This window comes from Ruditapes philippinarum, unplaced genomic scaffold (assembly GCF_026571515.1).
Source record: "Ruditapes philippinarum isolate M1 unplaced genomic scaffold, ASM2657151v2 ctg10676_1_1_1_1, whole genome shotgun sequence".
NCBI classification, from domain to species: Eukaryota; Metazoa; Mollusca; class Bivalvia; order Venerida; family Veneridae; genus Ruditapes; species Ruditapes philippinarum.
In genome coordinates, this window is record NW_026853554.1 from 28633 (window position 1) to 56021 (window position 27389).

The 27389-nt window shown below is 32.3% G+C and overlaps 2 protein-coding genes and 1 non-coding gene across 5 annotated transcripts; 1 reads left to right on the top strand and 2 right to left on the bottom strand.

Annotated features, from left to right (window-relative positions):
* Positions 1–926: 926 nt before the first annotated feature.
* Positions 927–8722, bottom strand: LOC132737186 (uncharacterized). Of its 3 annotated transcripts, none has more exons than XM_060724445.1 (4): positions 8570–8722; positions 4272–6093; positions 2858–3025; positions 927–1031 (listed from the first exon to the last, which is right to left on the bottom strand). In XM_060724445.1, the coding sequence occupies exons 2-4, from the start codon at positions 6091–6093 to the stop codon at positions 928–930; spliced, it is 2094 nt and encodes a 697-aa protein (XP_060580428.1). In that variant the 5' UTR covers positions 8570–8722; the 3' UTR covers position 927. The 3 variants fall into 3 exon arrangements, with proteins under 3 accessions (XP_060580428.1, XP_060580429.1, XP_060580427.1); XM_060724446.1 differs by lacking the exon at positions 8570–8722 and adding an exon at positions 7723–7741; XM_060724444.1 differs by lacking the exon at positions 8570–8722 and adding an exon at positions 7186–7218.
* A 1422-nt stretch (positions 8723–10144) lies between these two features.
* LOC132737187 (uncharacterized) lies at positions 10145–27039 on the bottom strand. Its single transcript, XM_060724447.1, is given in 5 exon segments — positions 10145–11096; positions 11098–11283; positions 11286–11887; positions 25203–25260; positions 26953–27039. Coding segments are annotated over 5 exon segments (1743 nt in total). The 3' UTR covers positions 10145–10286.
* On the top strand, positions 19637–19708 carry Trnac-gca (transfer RNA cysteine (anticodon GCA)). Its single transcript has one exon. It is a non-coding gene; the product is annotated as a tRNA-Cys (tRNA).
* Positions 27040–27389: the final 350 nt, after the last annotated feature.

Genomic DNA, 27389 nt, shown 5'->3' on the forward strand with positions numbered 1-27389 from the left:
TTACCACAATATTTGTTTCTGCGTGACTAATGTAGTAAGAACTATGTTTCATATTTTGACCGCATTTAGACAATTTGCGTGGATTGCAAATGAATAAATTACTTTCTTTGATCACTTCAAAACACTTTACTTTTATATACATTTTAATATTTATTTGGAAAGAAAATACAAATCAGAAGAAAACAACAATAAAAGCATGTAATTACATATGTGTTTTACCAATAGGCTAGTATCATATTAATGTTTATATTAGTTCAATGTCCTTGTATTATATTTTACTTCCACTTTTCTATCATTATCAAATATACTTTAAGTATTTACAAACAGAAATTGTCTTAATATAAGTCATTATCTGATAATACAGTCGCTTAAATATAGAATGTAGTTTTTCATTTTTGCTTATCTATAACATTTTTTATAATGGCAACTTCACAATATTACAATTCGTTTTGCAGAGCAGGATAATAGTGAGAACAATCACAGGGGTGAGGTAATCATAAAAAGATACAACTAAATATATGAGATATAAAAGCAAATAAGGCATTTGTGTATTCATCTTCTTTAAAAATTTAGCAGATTATGATAAGCAAAGAAATAATATATTATGATAATAATCAAATATAATTAAAAAGCAATTTAGCGAAGATGTCAAGGTATATCTTATTATAATGGCTTTTTGGAAAATGTAATAGATAATCTTTCTATCGTTCTATAAATCTTACAATTTCTACGTAAATCAAACGAAAATATTTGTCTTTTACACTGGCGATGAGTTTTATGCTATGAAAATGTTATTCAGATATTGCCCGAGGCAAGAAAACCTCTTGGTTTGCTTGTCATATCAATCTAAAACTAAATGTAGAATATGTTTAAAAAAATGTGATGGAACTATATTCACGGTTGAGATAACAATATTAACAAAAAAATCTAAGTAGCTATCTTTATGATCAGACAAAACACAAAAGTCACTATAATTGGAAATCCGCTGTGTTTCGTTGCACTGTTAACACCCGAACCATCTGGAGATTTCCCTGAAATTATACAAGTTAATCTCTTTTTTGTATAAATAACAATTTTAATTTTTTCACTTTCGTGTTGTTGCCAGAAAGGTATCACACTCGTAAACTATTATAATATGTTTACAACTTCATTGTATTCTCTCTCTTGCAGCTTTACTGTGCAGGTATATGAATCATGAACATGGCTATAAATGAAAATTGTATGTCAGGTTAAACAAACGATCTACATGTCAGCAGTAGACCAAATTTCAAACTACATAAATTACATCACTAAGAAGGTATAGCAGGATAATATTATGATTTAGTAACAACATTAACATATACACGTCCTATATAGATCTTATACTTGTTTCAAAACAGAAGCTTTATAAAAACAATAATCAATAGGACACGGGTGTCCCTGCAATATGACAGTTTCACTTCTAAATTTCCACTTGACCTGGGTGTCTCGCGATTTACACCCTCTGGCCCTGTTGAAGACAGCTTCCAAATATTCTGACAATACAGCAAGGAATTAAAAAGCTATGAACCAAAAGGATAGAAGACAAACCCGATTTGACCTCTGACCTCAAAGTCCGACACTGAAGATGTGAATATACGGCTTGCGTTTAGTTTAAACATATTTATTTCCTGAATATATATACATATTCATATATACAAGAAAGTCATGAGCGGGATATATATATAAAATACAAATCAAACATTTTGATATTCAAGAAAACGATTATAACTGAAGACTGAAGTTTTATGAAAGTCTTTTCCACGTCGTATGACACACAGCCTAATTAGTGAATCCAAAATGTAATAAAATTGATATAAAGGAAAGATGCTTTGACCTCTGAGCTCCAAAAATAACCTTGACCATGAAGATTTTGTCATGAGTCCTGTACACGACACATCGTCTGACAGTGGTTAAGACATATTTATGCGACACATTTTCTTCAATCCATCTAGAAACGGCAAAGTTATTCGCAGGATTTGCCCTTTGACCTCCACAATATGACATTGACTTTGAATATGCGAACCTGCGTTTCGCGCGCAACACATTGTTAATTTTTCGTATTCATTTATAGTATTTTTTTAAATCTCATCTTGCATGCAGAAGCACTGGATGAGACACACATTGCAGCTGCTCGTCAACTCCCCGAAAAAGTTCAACCACTGACTGTCACCTTGACCTTTGAACTTGACACATTGGTCTCTTGCGAGTCACGCGATAAAGTGTACAGGTTAAAATAGAAATACTATCATTTATTAAAAAAGTTTTGGACCGAACATAAACTCTAACAGCACTTAAGACTATATGACAAATAAAGTTATTTCCCTTTCTTTGTACTTTACCTCTAAGCCTTGGATCTTTGTTAAAGCGGGCAACGCATCATGCCGTCTTATATAATCAAGTGTACCACTTTATTCTCAATAGCTATCATGCATGCAGAAGTTATTGCCGGGAATACGAACCTTTACAACACTTCAGACATTATGAGAAATACACTTAGCTTTTGCTGCATAAGCTATGACAAGGACCAAACAAACTCTACAGACTACATGCAAAACACTTGCACACTAATTTCAATACCCAGCTTTAACCTTCATCTTAAAGCATGTGGTCTTTGTTTGCATGACACATTGTTTTCTTCTGGTGGCTATGTGCCAATAAACTTAAAATTCCATCATGTCTGCATAAGTTATGGACATGATTCGAAGACTTACGCGCAAGGACAAGGGTAACATTGTATGTCCCCATCCAATTTATAGCGGGGACATAAAGAACACACACGCGCGCGCACACACACACACATGCGCACACACACAGCATGTAAACAATGATTCCTTACCATTATATAGAAAACTTCTGCATGTTGGAAATCCTGCAGGAGGACTTGCTTTTGACTCCCCTTCATCAATGACCATTCCCATACCATTTGTATTGTGCAGGTCAATATGACAATGTAGAAACCACATTCCGGGATTATCCGATCTAAATCGAATAACAACGTAACCACCTGCAGAAGAAGAACAAATGACGCATACTTCTCACGATACCAATGTTTATTCAAAATGTCTTTAATCAAAATAAATATGTCAAATTTTTGTAACTAAAATGTACACGCACTTTGTAGTCTATGAATGTGCTGACAAGGCAACGGAGAGCTATGTAAATGGTAAATTTACGCGACATACATATTGTTTTAATCAATGCCTTCAAATAAATATAAACTTTGAACTATTAGTTACAATCAGAATAAAGCTAGCTTCGAAATTACAGGACCTACATTTTCATTTTGATTCTAAGACTGAGCATTTTGTACTGTATTCGCATTATTGTACTATAGTGATACTTAATCTTCTTAATCTGTGACAATAGTCGTTATAAATTTGTTGCAAATTTATATTACGATTTCATTATTTTATATCAATTTTATATCAATCTTATTGAAAAGAGGCAAGTTAACATTCATCTTTAGGTATTTTATACCGGAAACAAATATATATAACGCACCAGAATGAATATCGTAATATTGATATCATTTTTGTACATCAATGTCATTAAAATGAAATATCAATGTCATTCAAATGACATAAAAATAGATAAATAAAGAATCCCAAAAGAAAGCCCAACACGGCAAAATTGAAAATGTTGCAGGCTCGGTTTGATTGAGCCTGTTCATGGACGGTACTGGAAAGTGCAAGTTACCGTCCACGCCCCCTAGCACCGGCTTAAGCAGAATTCAACATTTAAACATGAAATGGTAGAATTTTGAATTTAGAAACATCCGCAGATGTGTTCATACGGCGGTTATCATGGAACCTTCAATGTGACACTTCCGTGCCATTCCATGAAAAGCGGCGTATGGTCCCCAAGTAATAAAAAGCGTGTGCCCTAAACGAGAAAACAATGGGCGGAACTAAATAAAATAGAATTTTGAAAGGGGATCAGAGGTTATAAAAACTAAATAAACTACATAACATATAATGTCTAGGATGTTTTTCTTTAACACTACGGGCATGGTATTTTCGTGCCGTTGTCGAAAATAATTTAGCTATGTTTAGCTGTTCTGATTTAGACAACTGTACTATGAATTCTTTCAGTTACTATAGATTAGTATCATTTGTAAACAATTGAATCAGGTTAAAATCATGTTGAAACATGTACATGTTTATCAAAACAAAACCTGTAGGTTCTTCCGTTCAAACTTTTACTTACAAAAAGCATATGGGCGTTAAGGACATGAAACAACTGTACTATACCTGTTGGAACGACAATTGTGTCTTTTTGCGGTGGTTTACTGCTCATGTCTGGAACTCTTCCACCTGCCCAACTACGGTTTGTCCATGCAGCAGAACTACAGTAGCCAAATCTATCCGTGCAGTTTATGTCTTTAGAATTAGACATTAGATTTCCTGTATTGCGGTTGTATGTGCCAAAACCCATTTTCATTACATAAAATGAGTGTCCATGCAAGTGCACAGGGTGTGACCATCCCGATCCACTACCTAGGTTGAGTAAAACAAACTGGACCAGCTTGTTGGATTTTAATTTCTGAATATATGTACATTGACAGATGCCATTTTTGTTACAATCGTCCGTACATGGAGTAGTCAACTCGTTTTCTTGCGTGAGAAGAGAAACAGTTGGTGGAACGAATTCTCGGCCATTAACCGAACCTGGGGTGTTATCTGGGGGCCCGGGAAAAGCAAAGTTAAAGAAGAACTCTTCGTCGACTTTATTACCTAACACTTCTTTGTAATTTTGATTTGGATCAGTGTTGTTTACTTCGGCGAATGTGATACAAACTCTATTATCATTTGGTGGGTAAAATTCATAAGGACAGTTGAATGTAGTGCATTTAGATGAAGATGTACAGGTTTCTTCTCTACTATTTGGTGGGTTTGGAGGTGGCGGAGGTTTCGGGGAATCTTCAAATTCTAAAATCGCCTCAGCTGCGTGGTACTTTGAGAAACCGAGACTTTGACCAGTTTCTATTGTCTCGGCAATAAACAGTATCTCTTTAGAAGTGACATTAATCGCTGGCGGTGCTTGCCAGAAAAAGTCGTACCGCTCGCCCGGATGTACTATGATTGACTGCACTGGTATTCTGTCGACGTTGTAGGCATCAGATGTACGTAATGTTAGCCGATGACCATAAATATATACTCTCATTGGATAAAGGGTCATAGCTCCAATGATCCTAAACCTGTACAAGGTTCCAGAGCGTACTTTAAATCGTTCAAGTGGTGAACCGTTGTTATTATTCCTTGTATTCCAAAATCTACCCTTTCCATTTGCCAGACCCGACTGAAACTCAAAACGGCTAAATTGACCATTGTCAACTGAATATGTCGTGTTGATTTTCTCGTTGGTTTTGAAATCAAACTGCTCTGTTATCATTCTTTGATATGCTACCTCAGGGTCCATCAGATGATTCCAGTCCTGTAAAGATATGATTATTTCGTTATCTTCAATAACGGGATTTTTTGTTGGGCGAACTATAACTGGTCCGTACAATCCCATACTTCTTTGATCCCCTATATGTGCATGGTACATTGCCGTCCCGGGTGGATATGCCTTGAACCTATGAACAAAGGATTGTCCTGGCAATATCGGGCATTGTGTGACAAATGCGACACCATCCATCCAAGGCGATTCTCGCTGGTGTAATCCATGAAAATGCATCGTAACGCTGTCGGTGTGAAGTGCGTTTATAAAGGTTATTTCCAATGTTTGACTTTCCCATACTTCTATCCTAGGACCTGGAAACGACCCATTAATAGCTATTACAAGACGCGAAGTCGCCCCGTCAGCTGTAATAACTCGGGAAACTTGCTCGGGAGTTAATTGGGCATTTCTGTTTGCTTTTCCCCGCAGTCGCAAGACCCCGTTGTCCGGATATACTAGTTGCTTTTCTTTCTCAAGAATCATGGTGAGTTTATGTTCAATGACAAATGTACATGCACAAACTTTGTCTTCGAGTTTGCAGATACAGTCATTAGGTTTTGCTGTTGGTTGAACGGTGACTTCCGCTCCAATACTTGCGATTATCGCGGCAAAAAATATCACAAACTTCGTCATCTGTAATAAAAAAAAGTCAAAGTAAAGATATTCGTGTTATTTAAGAAAAGAGACGTGAAAAAACAAACAAAAAAAAACATATTTGTTTTAAAGATTGCAATTGAATACCTCTATTGTACGTTTTATTAAGTGTAAAACATTAATAAATAAATATAAAGTTTGATGCGATTGCAAAATTGCTGCGAGATAACGTTATTGAGGTTTTGTACTTTGAAATATTATGTCATTTGTTTGTCACATATGTTCGATAATGAAACGATACACCCACACCATTCAAGGTTGCAGTGTTATTTTAAGGGGTAAAATGAAATCTATTTTGATTTACTGCACTGATAAAAAGAAACGATCCTTTTTTGACCGACTAACAACTCTTGAGATAAAAATAATATGAATGATAAATACCATTACAATGACAGTTTTGTTCTTCTGCGAACATTTAGTGTTATCAGAAAGATACTAAGGAAACGAAGCTATTCTATGACCGTGGAAGGTTTACAAAAACCACAACCTTCGACAGCTATGAAAACTAAATCAAACTTATGAGAATGTCATGATCAGACTCGATTTAATGAAGTCTGTTTGTGAACGGTTTGATAGGTGCAAGATATCCCACGCCTCCTTGCACCAGCTTGTTAATCAGCAGTATTTAGCCTTCAACAACAAACACTGTAATCAACTTTACCCATAAATAAAACACAAATGAGAGATGATTGAGGGGGCAACTTGTACAGTTGACACGCTACACTTAACACCTGCTGTTTGTAAAAAAGAGTGAGAGACACACACACACACGCACGCACACACACACACACGCGCGCGAGCGTGCGCGCACACACTAAAAACTAAAAAACAAATTTAATAAAAAATAAAATAAATAAAAAAAAAACAGTAATGAGTTTATCAAGAAATAATTTGCCCTTTTCCTGCCTTTATTCACGAAACCTACATTCAGGTAATAATATGCTGTAACTATCTTAACTTTCCATATGGTCTAAAAAAATCTTGAAAGAGATCTCCTTGGATCAATATTAAATAAAACTCAAAAGATCAAAGTCGCAAAATGTTTATGGAGATAGTAAAGTGCAAACTTACAAAAACACGCACAGACATCATTGCGCATACCTGCACTTTGTACACGCGCACACGTACTTGCACCGGCTTGAAAATTGTTAAACATTAAAAATATGGGATCAAACTTATCATCTCACAGATATACTGAGCAACATTTTTACATATGTTATCTGCTGTTATGAACAATTTACTGTCGTTTCACATTGGCATACTTGGAGGGACTTCATCTAATTGTTGGCCAACCAAATTGCTTTTTGTTAGGGCTCGTCTACACCTATCCAAGTCTTGAATGCAAGTATCATATTCTCTTGTATTGCATAGTGTAGACACCATACTTGAATGAGTTTTAAAGAGAAATTATGTGATATCCAAGAAGATAATTCCTTACAAGAAAGTTAGAACACGTTCTATTTTTCTACAAGTTTTTGGCAGTCAGGACACTGATAACACCGGTTTGACACAAAACATGTGCCCCGAAGGTGGATAGTGTTCTTTTTTTAAATTATTTTCTGACTTTTTTGTTCATGATAAGTAAATTTTAGTAAATGTATACAATACCTTGGTCAGAGGAACAGATCAATACACTGAAACACAGAAAAGCAAAGCAAAAAAAAAAATACTTAAAAAGAACAACAGTTTTTCAAGTAGTCAAAATGGATTTTCAATGATCTTGTTCATTTAGTGAATAACTTTCATCAAATAAAGAATTTGCATAAATTTATCAGCTCAAAAAATATTTTTCTCACATTTTCCATTATTTTAAAAGAATGTACACATTTAAATTTCATTAACTCAGTTGTTTTTAGCTAATTGCATCATTTTCCCGCTTTTTTATTCACATATTTTACGGAAACATGATAGTATTGCAAAGACATAGGTATAAATCCTGGGCAATCTTAATTAGACATTTCAGTAAAACTTGTGCCTGATTAAATATCGAAAGGGCTATTTATTTAGCTTATCTAAAAGTGACATGTAAAAAACTTGAATATGTGTAGACGCAGCCTCATAAACTCATCATTTTTATAATATTTGGCATGCATTGGATGCAATAAAATATGATTGTACTAAACATTGACAATTTGACATATTTACATACTATTCGTCCGTCTTAAAATTAATATCTTCAAGTATTACACTTTGGAAATTGCATATTTTCTAATTCTCAATATTTTGTGCTCCAAAAGTAACTACATGTAATTCAAGGCATGATCCTGTAAGGTTCTTGGTATGTTATTGGTAGCAAAATCCATCAAATACCCTCATTAAACTTATGAGTATATGTGCATACATACATTAGCACAAGTAAACCATTTTTAGTTTATTACCTTTTCAGTTAAACAATTATATTATTTAAACCATGCATTATTTCATTTTTCTTAATTAGGAATAAAAACCAACTTACGTTATAACCTAATTTCAATGCTTTCTACTTGAATCCTACGCATGGCTTTGATAACGACAGAAATTTGTTGGACCCGGATGTTCAATTTTTTTATCTTGATGTGTTTCAAGTGTCACCATTACTGTGCAAATATTTTAGGTTATTGATGTGTACGCTTATCTTACTTGAATCAAAACTGAAAGTAGTATTTTACAAAAACGCGTAAATTCTTGTAACCAAAACGAAAAGTTAAATCACACACAGTGACATCAAACAGAAATATATACGTCTGTTGTTAAATTCACCCTGAGCATTTTGATTACCTAATTTAACTGCTTAGACAATTTGTTTTGCTTCTAAACTCAAAAGCATATTTTTTATTATCATTATATTTTCTTCTTTTGTTGAGATATCCATATTGGCTTATCCATGGTTAGAGAAGATCCCTCGTCTATAAGTCTTTCTCTTAATTTGCCGGATTTACACCCGAACACTAACAGGTCATGAGTCATATCGTCCATATCGTTAGGCCGCGTCTACACCTTGTCAAGTTTCTTACATGTCACATTTAGATAAGCTAAATAAATGGCCCATTCAACATAAAATCAGGAACAATTTTTACTGAAATGTCCTATCAAGATTACCCAGGATTTATACCTTTGTCTTTACAATACTATCATGATTCTGTGTGAATAAAAAAGCGGGAGAATGATAAAATTAGCTAAAAACAATGGAGTAAATAAAATGTGTATATTTTAAAATAAATGGAAAATGTAAGAGAAAAAATATTTTGAGCTTATAAATTGATACAAATTATTTATTTGATGAAAGTTAATTTCGCTTAATGAACAAGATCAATTAATTAAAAATTTAAAATCCCTATTGATTATACTTTTGAAAAACTGATTTTTTGTTTTGCTCTTCTGTGTATCAGTATATCGATTGTAAACATTTACTGAAAATCACAGGCCATGAACACTGAATCAGTTACAAAAAAGTCAGAAAATAATAGAAAAAAAACAAGCACTATCACACCCTTCGGGGCACATGTTTTGTGTCAAACCGGTGTTATCATTGTCTTGACAGCCAAAAACCTGTAGAAAAATAGAACATGTTCTAATTTTCTGGCAAGAAATTATCTTCATGAATGTCACATTTTTTATTTTTTTATTTAAATGGCGATCAAATATGGTGTCTACACTAAACAAGACAAGAGAATATGATACTTGCATTCAAGACTTGGATAGGTGTAGACGGGGCTTGAAGTATTCAATCATTCAAGTATTCATGGAATTTCTATTCTATACCCTATATTTTTTGTTATTGTTAAACATAAGATTTCTCCATTTATACATTGAAAATGATTCGCATATTTACTGCAATACATGCAGTATATATTTAGTTTGTTCAATACTTTTTTCGCACCATGATATTGTGATATGAATATGTTAAAAAAATGTTGATTGTATGTATGACTATTGAGCAGTTATCGTCAATTTAATACTACATATGTATTTTTTTCCATTTCCGCTTTACTTCTATTTTATTTCTACCTCATATTTTCTCTTGAACACCAAACCTCCCAATTTAATTACATTTGTTAGGTCCATCCAGTGACAACTTATATTACAATCGGAGTATTTTGGTAAATTACAAACAATAACATAACAGTTATGTCTCTCCAACGGTACTTTACCTGTTGGAACGACAATTGTGTCTTTTTGCGGTGGTTTACTGCTCATGTCTGGAATTCTTCCACCAGCCCAACTACGGTTTGCACATGCAGCAGAACTACAGTAGCCAAATCTATCCTGCAATTTACGTCTTTATAATTAGACATTAGATTACCTGTATTGCGGTTGTATGTGCCAAAACCCATTTTCATTACATAAAATGAGTGTCCATGCAAGTGCACAGGGTGTGACCATCCCGATCCACTACCTAGGTTGAGTAAAACAAACTGGACCAGCTTGTTGGATTTTAATTTCTGAATATATGTACATTGACAGATGCCATTTTTGTTACAATCGTCCCTACATAGAGTAGTCAACTCGTTTTCTTGCATGAGAATAGAAACAGTTGGCGGAACGAACTCTCGGCCATTAACCGAACCTGGGGTGTTATCTGGTGGCCCGGGAAAAGCAAAGTTAAAGAAAAACTCTTCGTCGACTTTATTATTTAACACTTCTTTCTAATTATGATTTGGATCAGTGTTGTTTACCTCGGCAAATGTGATGCAAACTCTATTATCATTTGGTTGGTAAAATTCATAATGACAGTTGAATGTAGTGCATTTAGATGAAGATGTACATGTTTCTGTTCTACTATTTGGTGGGTTTGGAGGTGGCGAAGGTCCCGAGAAATCTTCAATTTCTAAAACCGCCTCAGCTGCGTGGTATTTTGAGAAACCGAGACTATGGCCAGTTTCTATTGTCTCGGCAATAAACAGTATATGTTTAGAAGTGACTACACCTGCTGACGGAGATTGCCATAAAAAGTCGTACCGCTCGCCCGGATGTACTATGATTGACTGCACTGGTATTTCTGTCGACGTTGTATGCATCCGATGTACGTAATGTTAGCCGATGACCATAAATATATACTCTCATTGGATAAAGGGTCATAGCTCCAATGATCCTAAACCTGTACAATGTTCCAGAGCGTACTTTAAATCGTTCAAGTGGTGAACCGTTGTTATTATTCCTTGTATTCCAAAATCTACCCTTTCCATTTGCTAGGCCCGCCTGAAACTCAAAACGGTTAAATTGACCATGACAACTGAATATGTCGTGTTTATTTTCTCGTTGGTTTTGAAATCAAACTGCTCTGTTATCATTCTTTGATATGCTACCTCAGGGTCCATCAGTTGATTCCAGTCCTGTAAAGATATGATTATTTCGTTATCTTCAATAACGGGATTTTTTGTTGGGCGAACTATAGCTGGTCCGAACAATCCCATGCTTCTTTGATCCCCTATATGTGCATGGTACATTGCCGTCCCGGGTGGATATGCCCTGAACCTATGAACAAAGGATTGTCCTGGCAATATCGGGTATTGTGTAATAAATGCAACACCATCCATCCAAGGCGAGTCTCGCTGGTGTTATCCATGAAAATGCATCGTAATGCTGCCGGTGTGAAGTGCGTTTATGAAGGTTATTTCCAATGTTTGACTTTCCCATCTTTCTATCCTAGGACCTGGAAACGACCCATTGATAGCTATTACAAGACGCGAAGTCGCCCCGTCAGCTGTGATAACTCGGAAAACTTGCTCGGGAGTTAATTGGGCATTTCTTTTTGGTTTTCCTTGCAGTTGCAAGACCCCGTTGTCCGGATATACTAGTTATTTTTCTTTCTCAAGAATCATGGTGAGTTTATGTTCATTATAAAGTAAACGTTGTGCAATCATATACATTGTAAATATCACGCTTGGCTGCATCGCTTTAGATGATAAATGAAACACTCAAAATCCCACGTTAAAATGTTCTTAAAATTTTGTAAACAAATTTAATAAAAAAAACAACTGTTTATGTGGGTTTTTTTTACATCAGGCGATTTTTTTTTAATATCAGGCACGAGGGACGGTATTCAAAAAAGGCAATATATTGTCTGTCCATTCTTTGACCATAAAAGAAATCTGTAATTAAAATTTTATTGATAAAGATTTATTTAACAAGTTTTACTAGAATCAATTAGATAAAAATTTAGACACAAATGCGTTGCTTTTTTTAATTTAATTTCTCTCTTTCATTTTTTTTCTAAACTTCCAAAATACCCTAAATTTTACAGACATATAGAATAATACTTTTATATAAATTTATTTTTAAGATATTTAAAATCATTTAGAAATACATGGTATTCTATTTTACATATTTTTCTTTCCGTTTATAGTAGGAAACATGAGAGATTTATTAGCAAACCAGCTTTCTATGCTATTAAATTTGTGTAATGGTATCTTATATAGCTATTGTTAGTTATAAATATTAAACGTGCTATTCATATATGGTTGTTTTGTACTTTAGGATGGTTATACGATAAAAAACAGTGTGATATATTTTAATTAGAAGAGTGTAAGTCAATTGAAAAAAACCTAGAACACCAATTGCATTTAAACTAGTTCGTAGTTTAATGCCATTTAGATGAAACTTTGTAATTTTGAAATGAGGAATATGAAATAAAATAGGTTTCCATCTTTAGTACTCTCATATTTTTCATTGAAAACACTTAAATATCATATATCCTTGTTAATAGCTTGATTAATTTATTTGGATTCTAAATACAGAATTAATTCAAAGAAAACAATTAAACAAAATAGAATCGGTTCATTAACACATATGATCACTTCTAACAGAAATTAAAATAGTTGAAAATTAGCCGTTAAAAATCAAATGATTAACTGATGTTATTCAATGCAGGTACAGAACTTGCTTCTAATATTGTCGTTTCACACATATTTGACAGTTAAAGTAACATGTGACGATCTTTCAAGTTGCAAGGGTTGATTGTTTCCACAGTGTGCACAGGTTAAGGTAGCCATTCAGAACAATTTGTATGGTTTTTCTACTTTTATTTGGCCACTTATATGAGTCGTGTGACATAGTGTATCATCATAACCATTGATAGACCACAGCAAGCTTCATTTTTGTAACTGGTTGTCTAGTTCTTTTTGTACTCTCCTGTGCATCGGTCGATTTTTTCACTATCGTTCACTTTCTTGTCTGAAGCAGCGTCGGTGTATACAGTAAGCTGCGATTGGAGCGTATTCTATTTGTGGAAGGCTGCATGAAGACCTATAACCGTACTATAATGTAACACGGGCAATTCCCCAAGGTGATGACAAACTTATGTTTGATTTAGAAAGGATGAAGTATACTGCAGAAGGCAAAACTGAATGGTATGGGTTACACTGCCAATTGAAGGGACTATGCTATTTCTTGTGAGCATTTGTTGGACTACAACAACAAGCTGATGGTACACAGCTGATGTGTCACAGTACTAAAACAGATTCAGTGGAAGAGGACAATTTACCACCGTATGTCTGGAATTGCCAACTCATCCATCAGCATTTACATCAAAATTTTATCAAGAATCTTAAATACACCATTGAGAACGAGTTGACAAATCGATTCACCAATACGTCAACAGCGTATACTCCATGTCGAAGATTAAATAGTCAGATGTTCATTTCACAGTTTGGAACAATAAGAAATAAATAACGACTTTCCTGTATAAGTATTTTTAACATTTTTAAATCTTTAATATTTGTCAACTACATGTATTTGGTTTTCTTAATATAATTTCTTCGTTACATTCAGTTAAACACATACAAAACCTGATTTAATAAATATTCAAGAAGTGAATAAAATTTCGTTTATCGACCATAATGCAATGTTCTTCAAGAGATATTGGTATGTATGAATGTCATTGTATGTTAAAAGAGTCTTTAAGAGTGAACCATATAAGTATATGAACATTAATATTATTTTAGGTTAAGAAATAAACATTCCGTTCAAATTCAGTGTATGAATTAATGTGTATACTGTAATAAAGTAGTGCGACATTTGGTATATTTTTAAATTTTTGTTCAATACAATAAGACAAAAATCTAAATATTTCTTCTACACAATTGTACGTTATATTACCGTTAAACATATCTATTAAGAAAACCAATACTATAACAAGAGTATATAAATAACACATGGGTTTGTGGGGTAACAGTAAAAATATCATCCCGAGGAAAAAACTGTTACCCGAGGCATGGTTACAGTTTAGATACTTGCCAAATTATAAATGAAGTTCGTGTATCCGTTATCTTAATTTAATAATCAATAGTTTGTATTTAATATATTCTTAAAGCGTTGTCATCAGAAAAGCTTTAGTTTGCTATTTTACTTACGAAAAATGACTAGGTTCAGATTGAGCCTTTTTGCAGAATAAGTAATGTCGCATGTAAGAATTATTTCCACAGCAATAACAATAAATGTTAACAAATTGTATGAATAGAAGAAAAAATATTGTTTAATTCCATTACAAATAAAAATGCGTAATCGTAATAGAATAGAGAAAAACAGAATGTTGTAAGCCCGATTTGATTGAGCCTCTTCAATGTCGGTTGTGGTAACCGCAAGCTGCCGTCCACACCGATTAGCACCGGCTTAAGCATTATTCAATATTATACAGAATATATATATTGGTAAAAACATGTTTCTATATTTCGCGGTGTGAACTTTACTATCATGACTTGTTATCGCGGTGCAACATTGGAAGTTGATGGAATGTAATTAACAAACAGCGTGTGTTTGGTTGCTCATATTTAGCCATGAGACTTAAACACGAAACAAATTAAAGGACATCTACATGTATACTGTAAAATCATTTTTGTTTGCAAACGGCAAATTTTCGCATACTTTGGGGTAAAAATACGCAAATTTAATCCTTAATAAAATTAGATAAATTGTTAGACTTGTCCAAATATTAAAACTGTCTGAAATATATGCATATTGCATTTGTTCCTACGTATCATGCCGTAAGTCTATTGTCCATCATAGTTGTAAGGTATTGTTAGCCATATTTATTCAATAACATTTATGCCATGTTAAAACATTATTATTACAATACTATTATATACATAAGGATGCATTTGAAATAGATTCAGATGCATCAAAGGCAATTATGCTCATGAAATGATTATTTTTATTTCTCAAAATATTGTAATATTTATGTACTTCTTGTATAGTTTCCAAAAGTAACTCATAACCAAATAACCATAACCATCTTTTTTCTTATGTTGCTTTTTTTTCAATTCGCACAGTTATATTGATTTAGTAAGTTTTTTGTATAGAAATGAAAGCCCGTCTTTCCTCCGGTAACAAGCATTTAACATGACTGTAATAAAACAATAACTTAAATGTTCAAACTCATATATGTGCTGTTTCAAAAGAAGTAAGCATGTATTCGTTTCTGATGTGCCTTTAAAGGCACATTGTACCTCGGAAACGCTTGATTTGTTATTTTCAAGCTAAAAGGGCTAAATAAATATGAATTTAATAATGTTTAAATAATTAAGCATGCTTGATGCTTGTTACCTGAACAAAGTACCGCTATTGTAGTATTTTGATTTCCATACAAAATATTTATCATTATAACTGTACTAATTGAAAAAAGAAGGTTCAATTAATAGGCCAATGATAAATTAAAATAAAAACATTTGTGGGGTATAATGTGCCTTTAAGATAATGTCACAATTTAAGTAACACGAGAAGTATATAAAGTATTCGTCAATATTGATCATATATAAAAAGGAACACAGTGGGTCTGTTTAAGCTTTTTTTTATCAAAGAATAAGACGTATATTTGAAATTGTTTGACTTTTCATTTTCTTTAATCTTCAAAAGCGTTTATCTAAAAAACACTTTGTATCATAGTTTGGAGACCTTTCTGTTGAAAATGTGTCAGGGTTAAATCGTATACATATACATGCACAGTGCGTTAACTGGAGTGCGGGTATTAGTTACCCGCACTCCAGAGCATGCCCATTGATTGGCTCATTTTTGCCGGGGTTTACATATTGTGACGGCAGAGAAAGGGAAAGCGACAGAAATGTCATATTCAGATGTTCGTTCATTGGTTCATTTTTGCCGGGGTTTCATATTGTGACAACAGGGAACGTGCTTTTATGTTTGACTATGATACAAAAGAGAAAGAACACCAAAACACTCGGCAATCTGATTATTTTTTAAATGTAATGAAGAATATGTATAGTGAAATCAAGTCATGTGTATCTGTAAATGGCAAATTTTCAAATTTTTTTGGTTGTTATAGGGGCTTAAGACAAGGAGAAAATTTGTCACCGGTAATTTTTTCTCTGTACCTAAATGACTTAGAAAATTACATGTTATGTAATAACGATGTTTCAGTTATACTTGAAGATAATAACATTGAAATATTTTTGAAACTTGTTGTTTTGTTATATGCTGACGATACCATTCTTTTTGCTAAAACAGAACAAGATCTTATATCTGTGTTGAACACCTTTTCTAACTATTGTCATATCTGGAAATTAAATATAAACTTTGATAAAACAAAAGTAATGGTATTTGGTGATAAAAGAAATAGAAACAGGAATATTACGGTAGATAACCAAGTTTTAGAGATCGTAGACACGTTTAAATATCTTGGTGTAGTTTTTTCTAAGAACAGACAATTTGCGGTTGCAAAGAAACATATTGTTGATCAAGCAAGACGGGCAATGTTTGGTTTATATAAGAAAATAAGAAATCTAGATTTACCTATTGATTGTCAGTTAAAGTTATTCGATCATACAATTGTACCAATTTTAACTTATGGGTGTGAAGTGTGGGGTTATGGTGACTTGTCGCTTATAGAAAAAGTGCATACAGATTTCCTTAAATATGTATTACGTGTTAAGAAAAGTACACCGCATGTTATGGTTTATGGCGAACTTGGGCGATTTCCATTATCAATTATTATTAAGAAACGAATTGCTGGTTATTGGTATGATTTAGTTAACAGTAATTCACTACAAAAATTATCGTCAAATATTTATAAGCTTGTATATGAAGATTTTGTAAGAAATGGTAAGGAGTACAAATGGCTATTGAATGTAAAGAGTATTTTTGACGAAACAGGTATGAGTTATATTTGGTTAAATCAGAAGTTTAGTGGTTCTAAATGCTTATTGTTAAAAACCATTGATATATCAATGTGTAACCAATATGTACAAAAATGGCGTAGTGATGTCGACTCAATGCCAAAATGTTTAAATTATAGAATGTACAAAACTGATCATTGCTTTGAACCGTACCTTTGTTTACTGTCAGACAAATATCTAAAAACATTTGTTAATTTTCGATTGTGTAACAATCTCCTCCCTATAGAAAGAGGAAGGTGGTTAGGTATTGTTAGAAATGAAAGAAAATGTAGTCTTTGTAACTCAAATGATATAGGTGATGAATTCCATTACATTTTTTCATGTAGTTATTTTGAAAATAAACGAAAACGACTTTTACCACAAATTAATCAACAAAACAAAAATATGTTTACGTTTAGAAAATTAATGAGTGAAACAGATCCACAAAAATTAAGCAACTTAGTTAAATATGTTTATGTTATACTTGAATACTTTAAGAACCCACCTGGCTAGTCACATTGTTTTTTTTTTTTGTTGTTTTTTTTTTAAATCTATAAATATTTTTCTATTTTGCAAAATATAGCATGTACACAATGACATAGTTACATTGTATGTTATGAAATATTGTAGTTATAAATACCTTTTTAAAACTACTGTAGTTCATTTAATTTGTATACACAACCTGATTACACATTTATTAATTTTGTTTATATATTATTGTACACCTCTTATCATATGTAAATATGCTGAGTGTATCAATAAAACTTGAAAAACTTGAAAACTTGATTAATACTCGGGGGCTACGCCCTCTCGTACAAATCAGATAGCCTCGTGTTTCGGTGCTCTTTCTATTACATATTTATTTACACGTAACACGAATATATGAAAACAAGGGCGGCGACATCTTAGGTAAGATGCTATTTTTTTTGCTTTAAACACCTGCAATACAGTTGGCCACACTGTTCATATCATTTAGTCATTTAAATCGTTTATCCATTAATATATTATTTCTTTTTTTAAGCGATTTATTATCACGTAAATTATAATTACCGGTAATCAATTCTCTGATGACGATTGAAACAAAAGATGAATATTGCACAAGAAGTTGAAAGTTAATGTAGTGCACAATATTATATTATTATAGTCTGATTTTATTGACCTGTCAATTATGAATACATTACAGGAGTCATTTAAATATTCGATCACACTTCGGTTTAGTCCGTGTAGTTTACGAGAATTAATGTGGAGTATATAACATGTATAAGTCATGGATTGAAAGTCACACCAGCTTAATGTGAAGGTTTTCGTTAATTCACAATAGCTGACTCGGTTTAGAGAATGCCTGATTATTGAGAGGTCTGTGGTCCGATCCTTACTGTTGCCACTAGTACTCTTTCTTTGTTTTTGCAGTATATTTTAAAGGAACAGATTTGTAGTGTGTTTTACGGCATTGAAAATACATTTATTGATTTTAATCCGTTTTAATTTTTTACCATGAATTCTTAAAACATGTTATTTAAATTAGTATAGACATAACAAAATTAAGTAAAACACGAACAATATAAAATAATCATATATTGCTTCAATAATGTTGAAAGTATTAATAAGAAAAAAAAAAAACAACATATGGACCAACGCGGCCTCGAACTTAAAAACACGTATGGCAGTTAGATTATAAACTCGTGCTTTATCCTATTGCGCTATAACGCTGAGTGCACTTGGTTTATAGATACAAATTAAATTAAATTCCATCGTACAGCGATGAAAATCTACCGATGATTAATATATTGTGCGCATCGACCGTGTAATCAGTATGTAATTGACAGGTTAATAAAACGAAACAATAATGCCCGGTGTTTTATGTTTACTTAAATAATTACATGGTAAATATTTTATACAAACACGACTTCAAAATTTATAAATCTAGGTCACAATACAATAAGACTGATAAGCTTAATGGGACATGTTTGTTTGGTATATGGACTGAACAAAATGAAAAAGGGCTTATATCTATCAAATATAATAATACCATCTTAAGCCGATTTTTGTAAATGTCCTATACCATTAAATTTTGATTAATTCTCTTGTTTAATGTTTCTTAATTTAAATCTTTAAACCTTATTATAACTTAGTGACATTTTTCTTCAAAATGTGAATCCGATAATGTATTGAAAGCAACATAGTCCAAGCATATTGTATGAATGAACGTAGATATAAAATAAAGTTAACAGTTGACTGTTATATACTAGTGTTAAATATGATATACGTAAATCTTTGTTAAACTAAAGCCCCTACTTAATATACATATTATAGTTGTATGTATTCAGATAACCGATAGTTTTTTTTTGCTTGATATATGCAACATATGGTGAAATAGGAAACTGTTCTTATATAGATAAACTATTCTTATTTGGATATACCTATCGAATAGATAACAAGGGGATATAGCTCAGTGGTAGAGCATTCGACTGCAGATCGAGAGGTCCCCGGTTCGAACCCGGGTGTCCCCTTAGCTTTTTATATTATTACAAAAATGCATCTATAAAAAACCCATACATAGAAAACCATTTAAAGGTCGGTAATGAGTGTGACGCCCTCACCGAGGCAACAGTATGTAGCTGTGAAATCCAGACAGTTTTGCACAATAGTATTTCATATCAAACATAAAATGAAAAGTTTTACATCTCGAATATGATGCAGTATTATTCCCTCAAGACCTTTGCCTATAAATCTTGAAAACCTGTCGGTTACGATTTGATCAGAGCATGTCGTTCTACCTGCAAATGTTTTATTCGTTTCTTAAAACATCCAATTATCTTTAAATCTTTTTATAAGCATAATTTTTGAATTGAATACAAAACATGATTTTTGAAACAAATATAGGTTCACACAATCATAAATAGACAGTACCGTCTGTACTACCTCTAACGCAGCACTGAACAATGATAGTTTGTAAACTGAACATGAAAATGTTCGATGTGTGCTTATAAATCCAATGTGTAATATATGCATGTATTGCAACAAAAGCCAATGAAATGTAAAAACTTGGCAAAGTTAATAAAGCCTTGTATAGGAACATTTTACAACACGACAAACCCATGTATCTTCCATTAAAACATCAAATACATGTACTCAAACTATGGTAGAGCTGTGAAAAATTGTATCATAGAGTGACATTATGCTCTTTTCCGCCGTCAAGTTGAGTCAGTATTATATTTCAGAAGGTTGCCTATTATAATGGTGAATGACCAAAACTTGATAATGAAAAATGTTCATAAATGATTATGATACAACATACATTGATAAAATAAAATGTGTATTTTCCTTTTTCCTATTTTGTCTGTAAAAGCTTTTATTCCGATATTGTCAATATTATAAAAAGCCTTGCCGGATCCAGTCATTTCACCACATGCTTAGGCAATGTGTATAGAAATAAACTAAAATATTTTATATAACCGGCTTTGTTACTTGTTGTCTACATTAGTTTTAGTGAATAACTGAAACTCTTTTCTATAGCGGAACATTATTTACGAAATATATATACGAAATATATAGCGATTATTCGACCAAACTGAAAGCGGTTTGTTAGAAATGAAAACTACATATTAAACCACGAATTCAAGCTTAAAACATAAAAAAAATTAAGCAAGATAAAGCTAAAGCTCACCAAGATACACTTTCTCGCTCACCGGATAAACCTGAACCTGATCAACCATGTATTTTCTATAGTTCAGACTGCGGTCTACAAAACAATGTCCCAAATTTTCACTGATGTATTGACACTCTCTTCTAAATTCAGCTTATACGCAAAAAATAATGTTTTTCAAATTGTAATGTAAAAGTAGAAGAAAAAAATGTAGATTCTATTTGATAAAAATAAAATTCAAGTTTTTTTTTATAAATACCGGATGTATTTTTCATTTTGTGGCTACTGCCACTCATGAAAATATATATCTAAGAAAATATTTATACTCAATGAAATAAATTATGCATTCATAGACAGAACTTAAATATCCACTTTTTAATAAAAACGATATTTCATTAGTGTGATTACACTTTGGTGTGACATTACTTTCATTATATGTAGTTTCAACGAAAAATCAGTAAACCTTTTAATTTCAGTTACGTGATATAAGAAATGTTATATTCGTGTAGATTCAAATCTAAATTTATTGAACTCATTGAATAAAACAATAATGTCAAATATAGAAGTTACAATTAAAGCCTTCGTATTTTTCTCACTTCGCAGACATCAAATAAACCCTGTCCTGCCAGCCTATACAATTTAATATATACCCAGTCTTGCAATTACAAGCACATGCTACTATTGAACACTGTACCTTTCTTTGAAGCCTTTATATTTTAACTTTTACCATTATTGCGATAACAAGAAGTAGACTTGTTTATGTACTGTGACTATTAGAAATCTTGATCACACTCATATTTAGGGAAGGTCATTTTATATACAAGTTAGTATCTTCAATGCTTTGATATGCAACGTTTTACAGTGGTTTACTTATTTTCGAATATTTGTACATGTATATCTGTGCGTCAGTCATTAATTGAAACTTTGAGAAAGTTAAAGTGTGTATATTGCGGGTGTACCGATGAAACATTAAATAAATGACTTTGGCTAGAGCTTAAATGAGTTGCATTTACACTTGAATTTAACTTGAGACAAAGATTAAAATTAAGCGATTTTTCTTATTTATTTATTCTTATCGTTTCTTCTTTTGCTCATAAAGACATCAGTTTTATTTATTATTTAGTACAGTTTTATCAACAAATCATTTAATATTTTCTCTTTATATCACTTTATCTAAAAGTATCTTTAATAAAGCTGCAATATTGAATTAAAGCATTTCTTGCAAAATCACCTTTTTTAAAAAAAATATCACTGGTCAATATTTTATTATTTTACTTTAAACATTTGATCTTTTTCCCTTCAATTATCCGTATCAAAAGTTATATCGCTTTAAATATTTATCAAAGTAGCGTCCTTCTTTCAGTGAGTAACAGATCAAGACAAGTGATTTGAGTGTAAAGAGGTCAAGGTCAATGTCGTCAGGTTTACGGTCAGTCGAAGAGAAACGTGAAATTAACATCTGGAACAAAGGTGATAGCCAGGGTTGTTTGAGTTATGGAAGTTGTATACCTTCTGCTTACAGAGTACAGTAATAAAAAAATGAAGAAATTTGATAACATGTATAATGTAAAGTATGTGTGTGCTCTTCATAATTATGATGTTGCTATGTCGGGGATAATGTAGCTGTTGTATCACTGTTCGGGAATAAACTTCTGTTCGTGGATACAAACATAGTATGACACTGAGTAGATCCATGGTCATGGTCTGGCTTGTCATGGTGATCAGATGAGACTGTTAAGGTTCTGTTTATAGTTATAGTACAGATGGCATAAAGCAGCAGATTATTCATTCATCTAGAAATGACTTTTTTATAAAAATATTACTGTGAGTAATGATGGAAGTAAGTTATACCTTCCATGTCTTAATGAGCTTGTTACCATTGACAACAATTGAAAGCATTTGTTTACATTAAACAATCTACATATAGACGCGTCATTTGGAGTTTGTGTAGATGATCAAGGTTATGTTTATATAAATGATATGAAAGGGAATATGATACAAATAAGTGAAGATGGTAAAACTATACTTCAAGTCATTACAAACCTATCTGACATGACAGATGCATATACTCATACATTAACATTTGATAGGAAAAATAAAGCTCTGATAGCAGCAGGGTGGTCAATCAAAATTAGAGTCCTTAAAGTGAGGAAACAATGAGAAACTCAAACAAGATGAATACATAGGATACCGTGATCATATAATGGACAATTACATAAAGTTAAGATTTCCTAATATATAATAAACTTTATTTTCACTGGCATAAGGTATAGATAGAATTTTTCCTTACTAGATGGATGGTGGAACAAACAATAATGTTTGTGTCATTATATATAATTATGCAGTACTTCAATCAGGAATTTTACATGGTGCCTTAAAGATCCTTTACACATATAGAAAATATGTTCTATATGTTCTCTACATATCGCATATAAATATATTAAAGTTATTCAATATATACATATTCAATTTCTATTCATATTTTTATTCATATGTCATTAGTATATATCATTTCATTATACATTGAACATGTTTGTATTTGTTGATGAAGTAAATAAAATCAGCTTACATTTAATAATTTTTTCTTAATTATTACTGTCCAGTCCCATAAGCGTTTGTTTCTATGAAGTGATTGATTATTTGATAACATATAAGTAAGCCAGACAGTTAGTCGCACAAGTTTCCCTTCTTCCTTTTAGGGAACTCCACTGAGGTCCTATATTTTTAAAAACGTTAAATTTGAAAATCTTAAAAAGATCAATCTGGTCACTTAAAAGGGGAAAAAAGGAAAACAGATTATAACGAAATTTACTCAGAATTAAGTTTAAAATAATATGTAGTGCGTTTGTCGGTCCGAAAAAAGTAAAAAGCATTCTAGGTAATTTTTTGCAATAAAAACAATTATTCTGGAAAATCCGGAGTGTGCAAATGATCTCAAATTTTACCCATAACCTAGTGGTAGAGACCTACATGAAATGATTTAAAAATCTAAAAAGATATTTCCAGTTCTGTCACGTCAAAAAAACCGCAGTATATTCCCTTTAACAACATGCGATAATAATGTTCTAATCTGAACAAAATGACCCCCTTTAAATTTAAATGGAAACATTAAAACTCAGCCAAATATTTCCAGTTCTGTCATGTCAAAAAACCACAAAAGTAATAGCTCGAGATGATAATATTCTGATCAGAACAGGTAAAATGGAAACATTTAAAGTCAGCCAATACGGCAAAATTGACAATATTGCAGACTCAATTGATTAAGCCTGTTAATAAATAGAAGTAGTAAATGTTCTAATTTTCTCAGCATTTGAAAAATGCAGAATGGATTCACAGAAAGCTATAATTCAGTCAGAATTTATGCAAAATTTAGTAGTCCTATAGACAATAGTCTACAAGTTAAAATAAACATCTGAATCAATTCAAGATAATGATCTTCCATATTAATTCTAAGCAGCAAATTTACATATTCATAAAGAAATAAAATTCTGTCAGCAAACATCATGCGAAAGTCATTGTGTTTTTTTTCGGTGATCAATAATAATATTTCTAAAAATATGTGAAGTTACAATGGTTTGTAAAGTATATAAATGAAATATAAACTTCGCCTCAAATTTAAACCAACAGTCACGTAGGCACATAAGCAATGGATGTTATGTAATAGTTCCTCTATTTTTTGAACAGTCGAGCTAAAACATTTGAAACTAGAACTATCGCTTAATGCGATTCATATCCCCCAATGTCCTTGACAGAAGACGACTTGGAAAGGTGGTTAAGGGAATAACTTTAGTGGCACAAATACATTTACATAAAAAGAAATTATCTCTAGTGAAAAAAAGACAAATTGCACAGGTTATAGTATAAATATATATTGTCAAATCATGTTCGAAAAAGTTTCAAATAATCTTTCATTTTTCCAATTTTATAAATTTCTATGAAATATTTATTAGTGGTAAGTATGCAGTGTCTAATGAAATATTGACATGTATTACTGGTAAGTATATAGTATCTTTATTATATTAAAGTTGAAATAAATGGAAAAATAAATGTCCATATGTAATGAAATTGTAGGTTAGTTCTTTAACAGTATAGAAATTGTGATAAATTATGAACTGAATAAACAAGTGAATATCTGTTCAAGTTTCAGAAACATTTAAGTATTAATGGTTATATCAGAACATTTTTAAGCCTAAAAGGGGCATAACTTGTGTCATAATTCAATGGAATTGTAGAATTTTCGTCATCTGAGTTTGCTTGTAACCATTCAAGACATATAAATCTATCGTTTCAAGTAAATATCTGTTCTGGTTTAAGAAATATTATAGTAAATACATTTAAAGACATAAAAATGGATTTACCTTTCTCAAAATACAATACAAAGTTCTCCTTCCCCACTTTTTTAGCTATAAACTTGACCTGTATATATATTTAAAGTTTCAAATGATTATCTGTTCTAGTTTTAGAAATATTCAAGTACATATTAAAATTTCAGAACATTTTCTAAGTCAATTTTGACCTTTAAGTGTGGCTTTGACCTTAAGCCGGCACAAGGGTAAGATGGGTTCTGCACATTGCCCAGTTGGGATGAACATTTGAGTCAAGTTTGAAGAAAATTCTTTCAATAGTATAGAATTTATAGAGCGGACACGACATATTGTCTAATAGTGTTTGTATTTTTAAATTTAAAGACTTAAAAGGGGGCATAACTTTGTCAAAATGCAAAACAGAGTTATGAAACTTGACCTGCATATCTTATTTGTGACACGTCATCTATCTTTTAAGTTTCAAGCAGATACTTGTGCTAGTTTAAGAAATATTCAAGTACATGTTAAAATTTAAGAATATTTTCTAAGTTAATTTTTGACCTTCAAATGTAACATTGACCTTAAGCCGGCAAAATGGAAACATGGGTTCTGCACATAAACTTGTTGAGGTGAACATTTGAGCCAAGATTGAAGAAAATCTTTCAATTAGTGTAGGACTTACAGAGCAGACACGACATACTGTCTAATATTTGATTGTTTGTTATGTGACCTTGAGCTGACACATGGACAACATGGGTTCTGCACTTCCCCTTGTTAAAGTTAACATTTGTGCCAAGTTTGAAGAACAATTGGACTATGATTTATTGAGCGGACACCATAATGGAGACGGAGGGACCGACGGACGGACGGACGGACGGACGCGACAAAGCGAATCCATTATACCCCCACACACACATTTTGTGTTGGGGTATAAAATTTTTTTTTCCTTTTCTTACAATGTCACTTACATACAACTAAAAAGAAATTAAAGTTTATATCACAACTTGAACATTTACTTTACAACATATTAACTGTACACACAAGAAATATACACTTTATATTTATTGCACTTTCTCCTGCAAAACTACAAAATTTTGGCTTCAAACACAACAACTTAAATAAAATAACAAGATTACAATATCAAAGTTAAGTTAAGAGAATTATAACATTACACTTTACCATATTAGATTTTTTATTATTTAGATAATTATTAATGATAAATGTTCTGTCAGTGAGGCAGTGTGCTCTACTATTGTCAATGCTTGATTAAAACAAGATCCTTGATAAGGTAGATTTATTTTTCAAGTTTAAAAGGGTCATAATTCTGTCAAACCCATATGTTATTGGCCTTAGAAGGTGATCTCCTATTATGCTCTCAAATAAGTTTCAGCCCATTCTTTCAATAGTTTTGGTAATACTAACTTGCATGCAATAACATAACCGAAGTGTAATAGAGAGGCCGACACCAATACCGACCCCAGGATGAGTACAGTATCACTCACTTCTCTTCAAATACTTGAGCTAAAGAAAGAAAATCCAAGTTTAATTCAACAGAAGGAGTATTTTAAGATCTTAACACAATAAAACAAACGCTATAGGAGGAGAAAGCACGCTCAACTTATAATACTGAACTGGACAATAAAAACAGAAATATTTACTAATGATGACGGTAATGTTAAGAAAAAAACAAGCCTAGTTTGAAGTTTTACATTGTTTCGTTTAAAGTTGCACGAAAGGTAATATGACAATTTTTTCCCGGATTTCGCTGGCGGAGGAAGGCATCAGATGCCCCTCAGTGCATTACTTCAGGTACGGGTGGGTACCTGAGTAGAACGACAACTGTTCCGTAACCTAGGTAGATAGTTTCCTCACAAAAGAATCCACAGACCATGGTGAGATGAGAATCCTAGGTAAGGGGGAAGCAATTCAAATCCAACGACATTAACCACTTGGAAACGGACGCCACCCACACCCAAAGAAAATCATTGTTGTAGTAAATTTAAGTTGGCATGACATTACAAATTCAAGCAAACGTTTAAGCTCAAAACAGAGCTTATCCCTACATATTGTTGCTACACTTAATTTACCTTATCATATTGTCAAGTTTGAAGTATTTCCCTTGAAATATAGTAATGAATATTCTACATCACAAGAACTTTAACCAGAAATCTGTTCGAATAAAGTGTGATAACTCTACATTGTTCAGTCAAGCTTAAACTTGTAAAATATAATCATAAATGC

Excerpts from the sequence above, each read along its gene's own strand:
- LOC132737186 (XM_060724444.1), bottom strand. The coding sequence starts at position 7,206 with ATGATGTCTGTGCGTGTTTTT. Across the intron at positions 6,094-7,185 it reads TGATGTCTGTGCGTGTTTTT|ATGACGAAGTTTGTGATATT; the intron begins GTAAGTTTGCAC and ends TTTTTATTACAG. Across the intron at positions 1,032-2,857 it reads CAGAAGTTTTCTATATAATG|GGAAATCTCCAGATGGTTCG; the intron begins GTAAGGAATCAT and ends GTATAATTTCAG.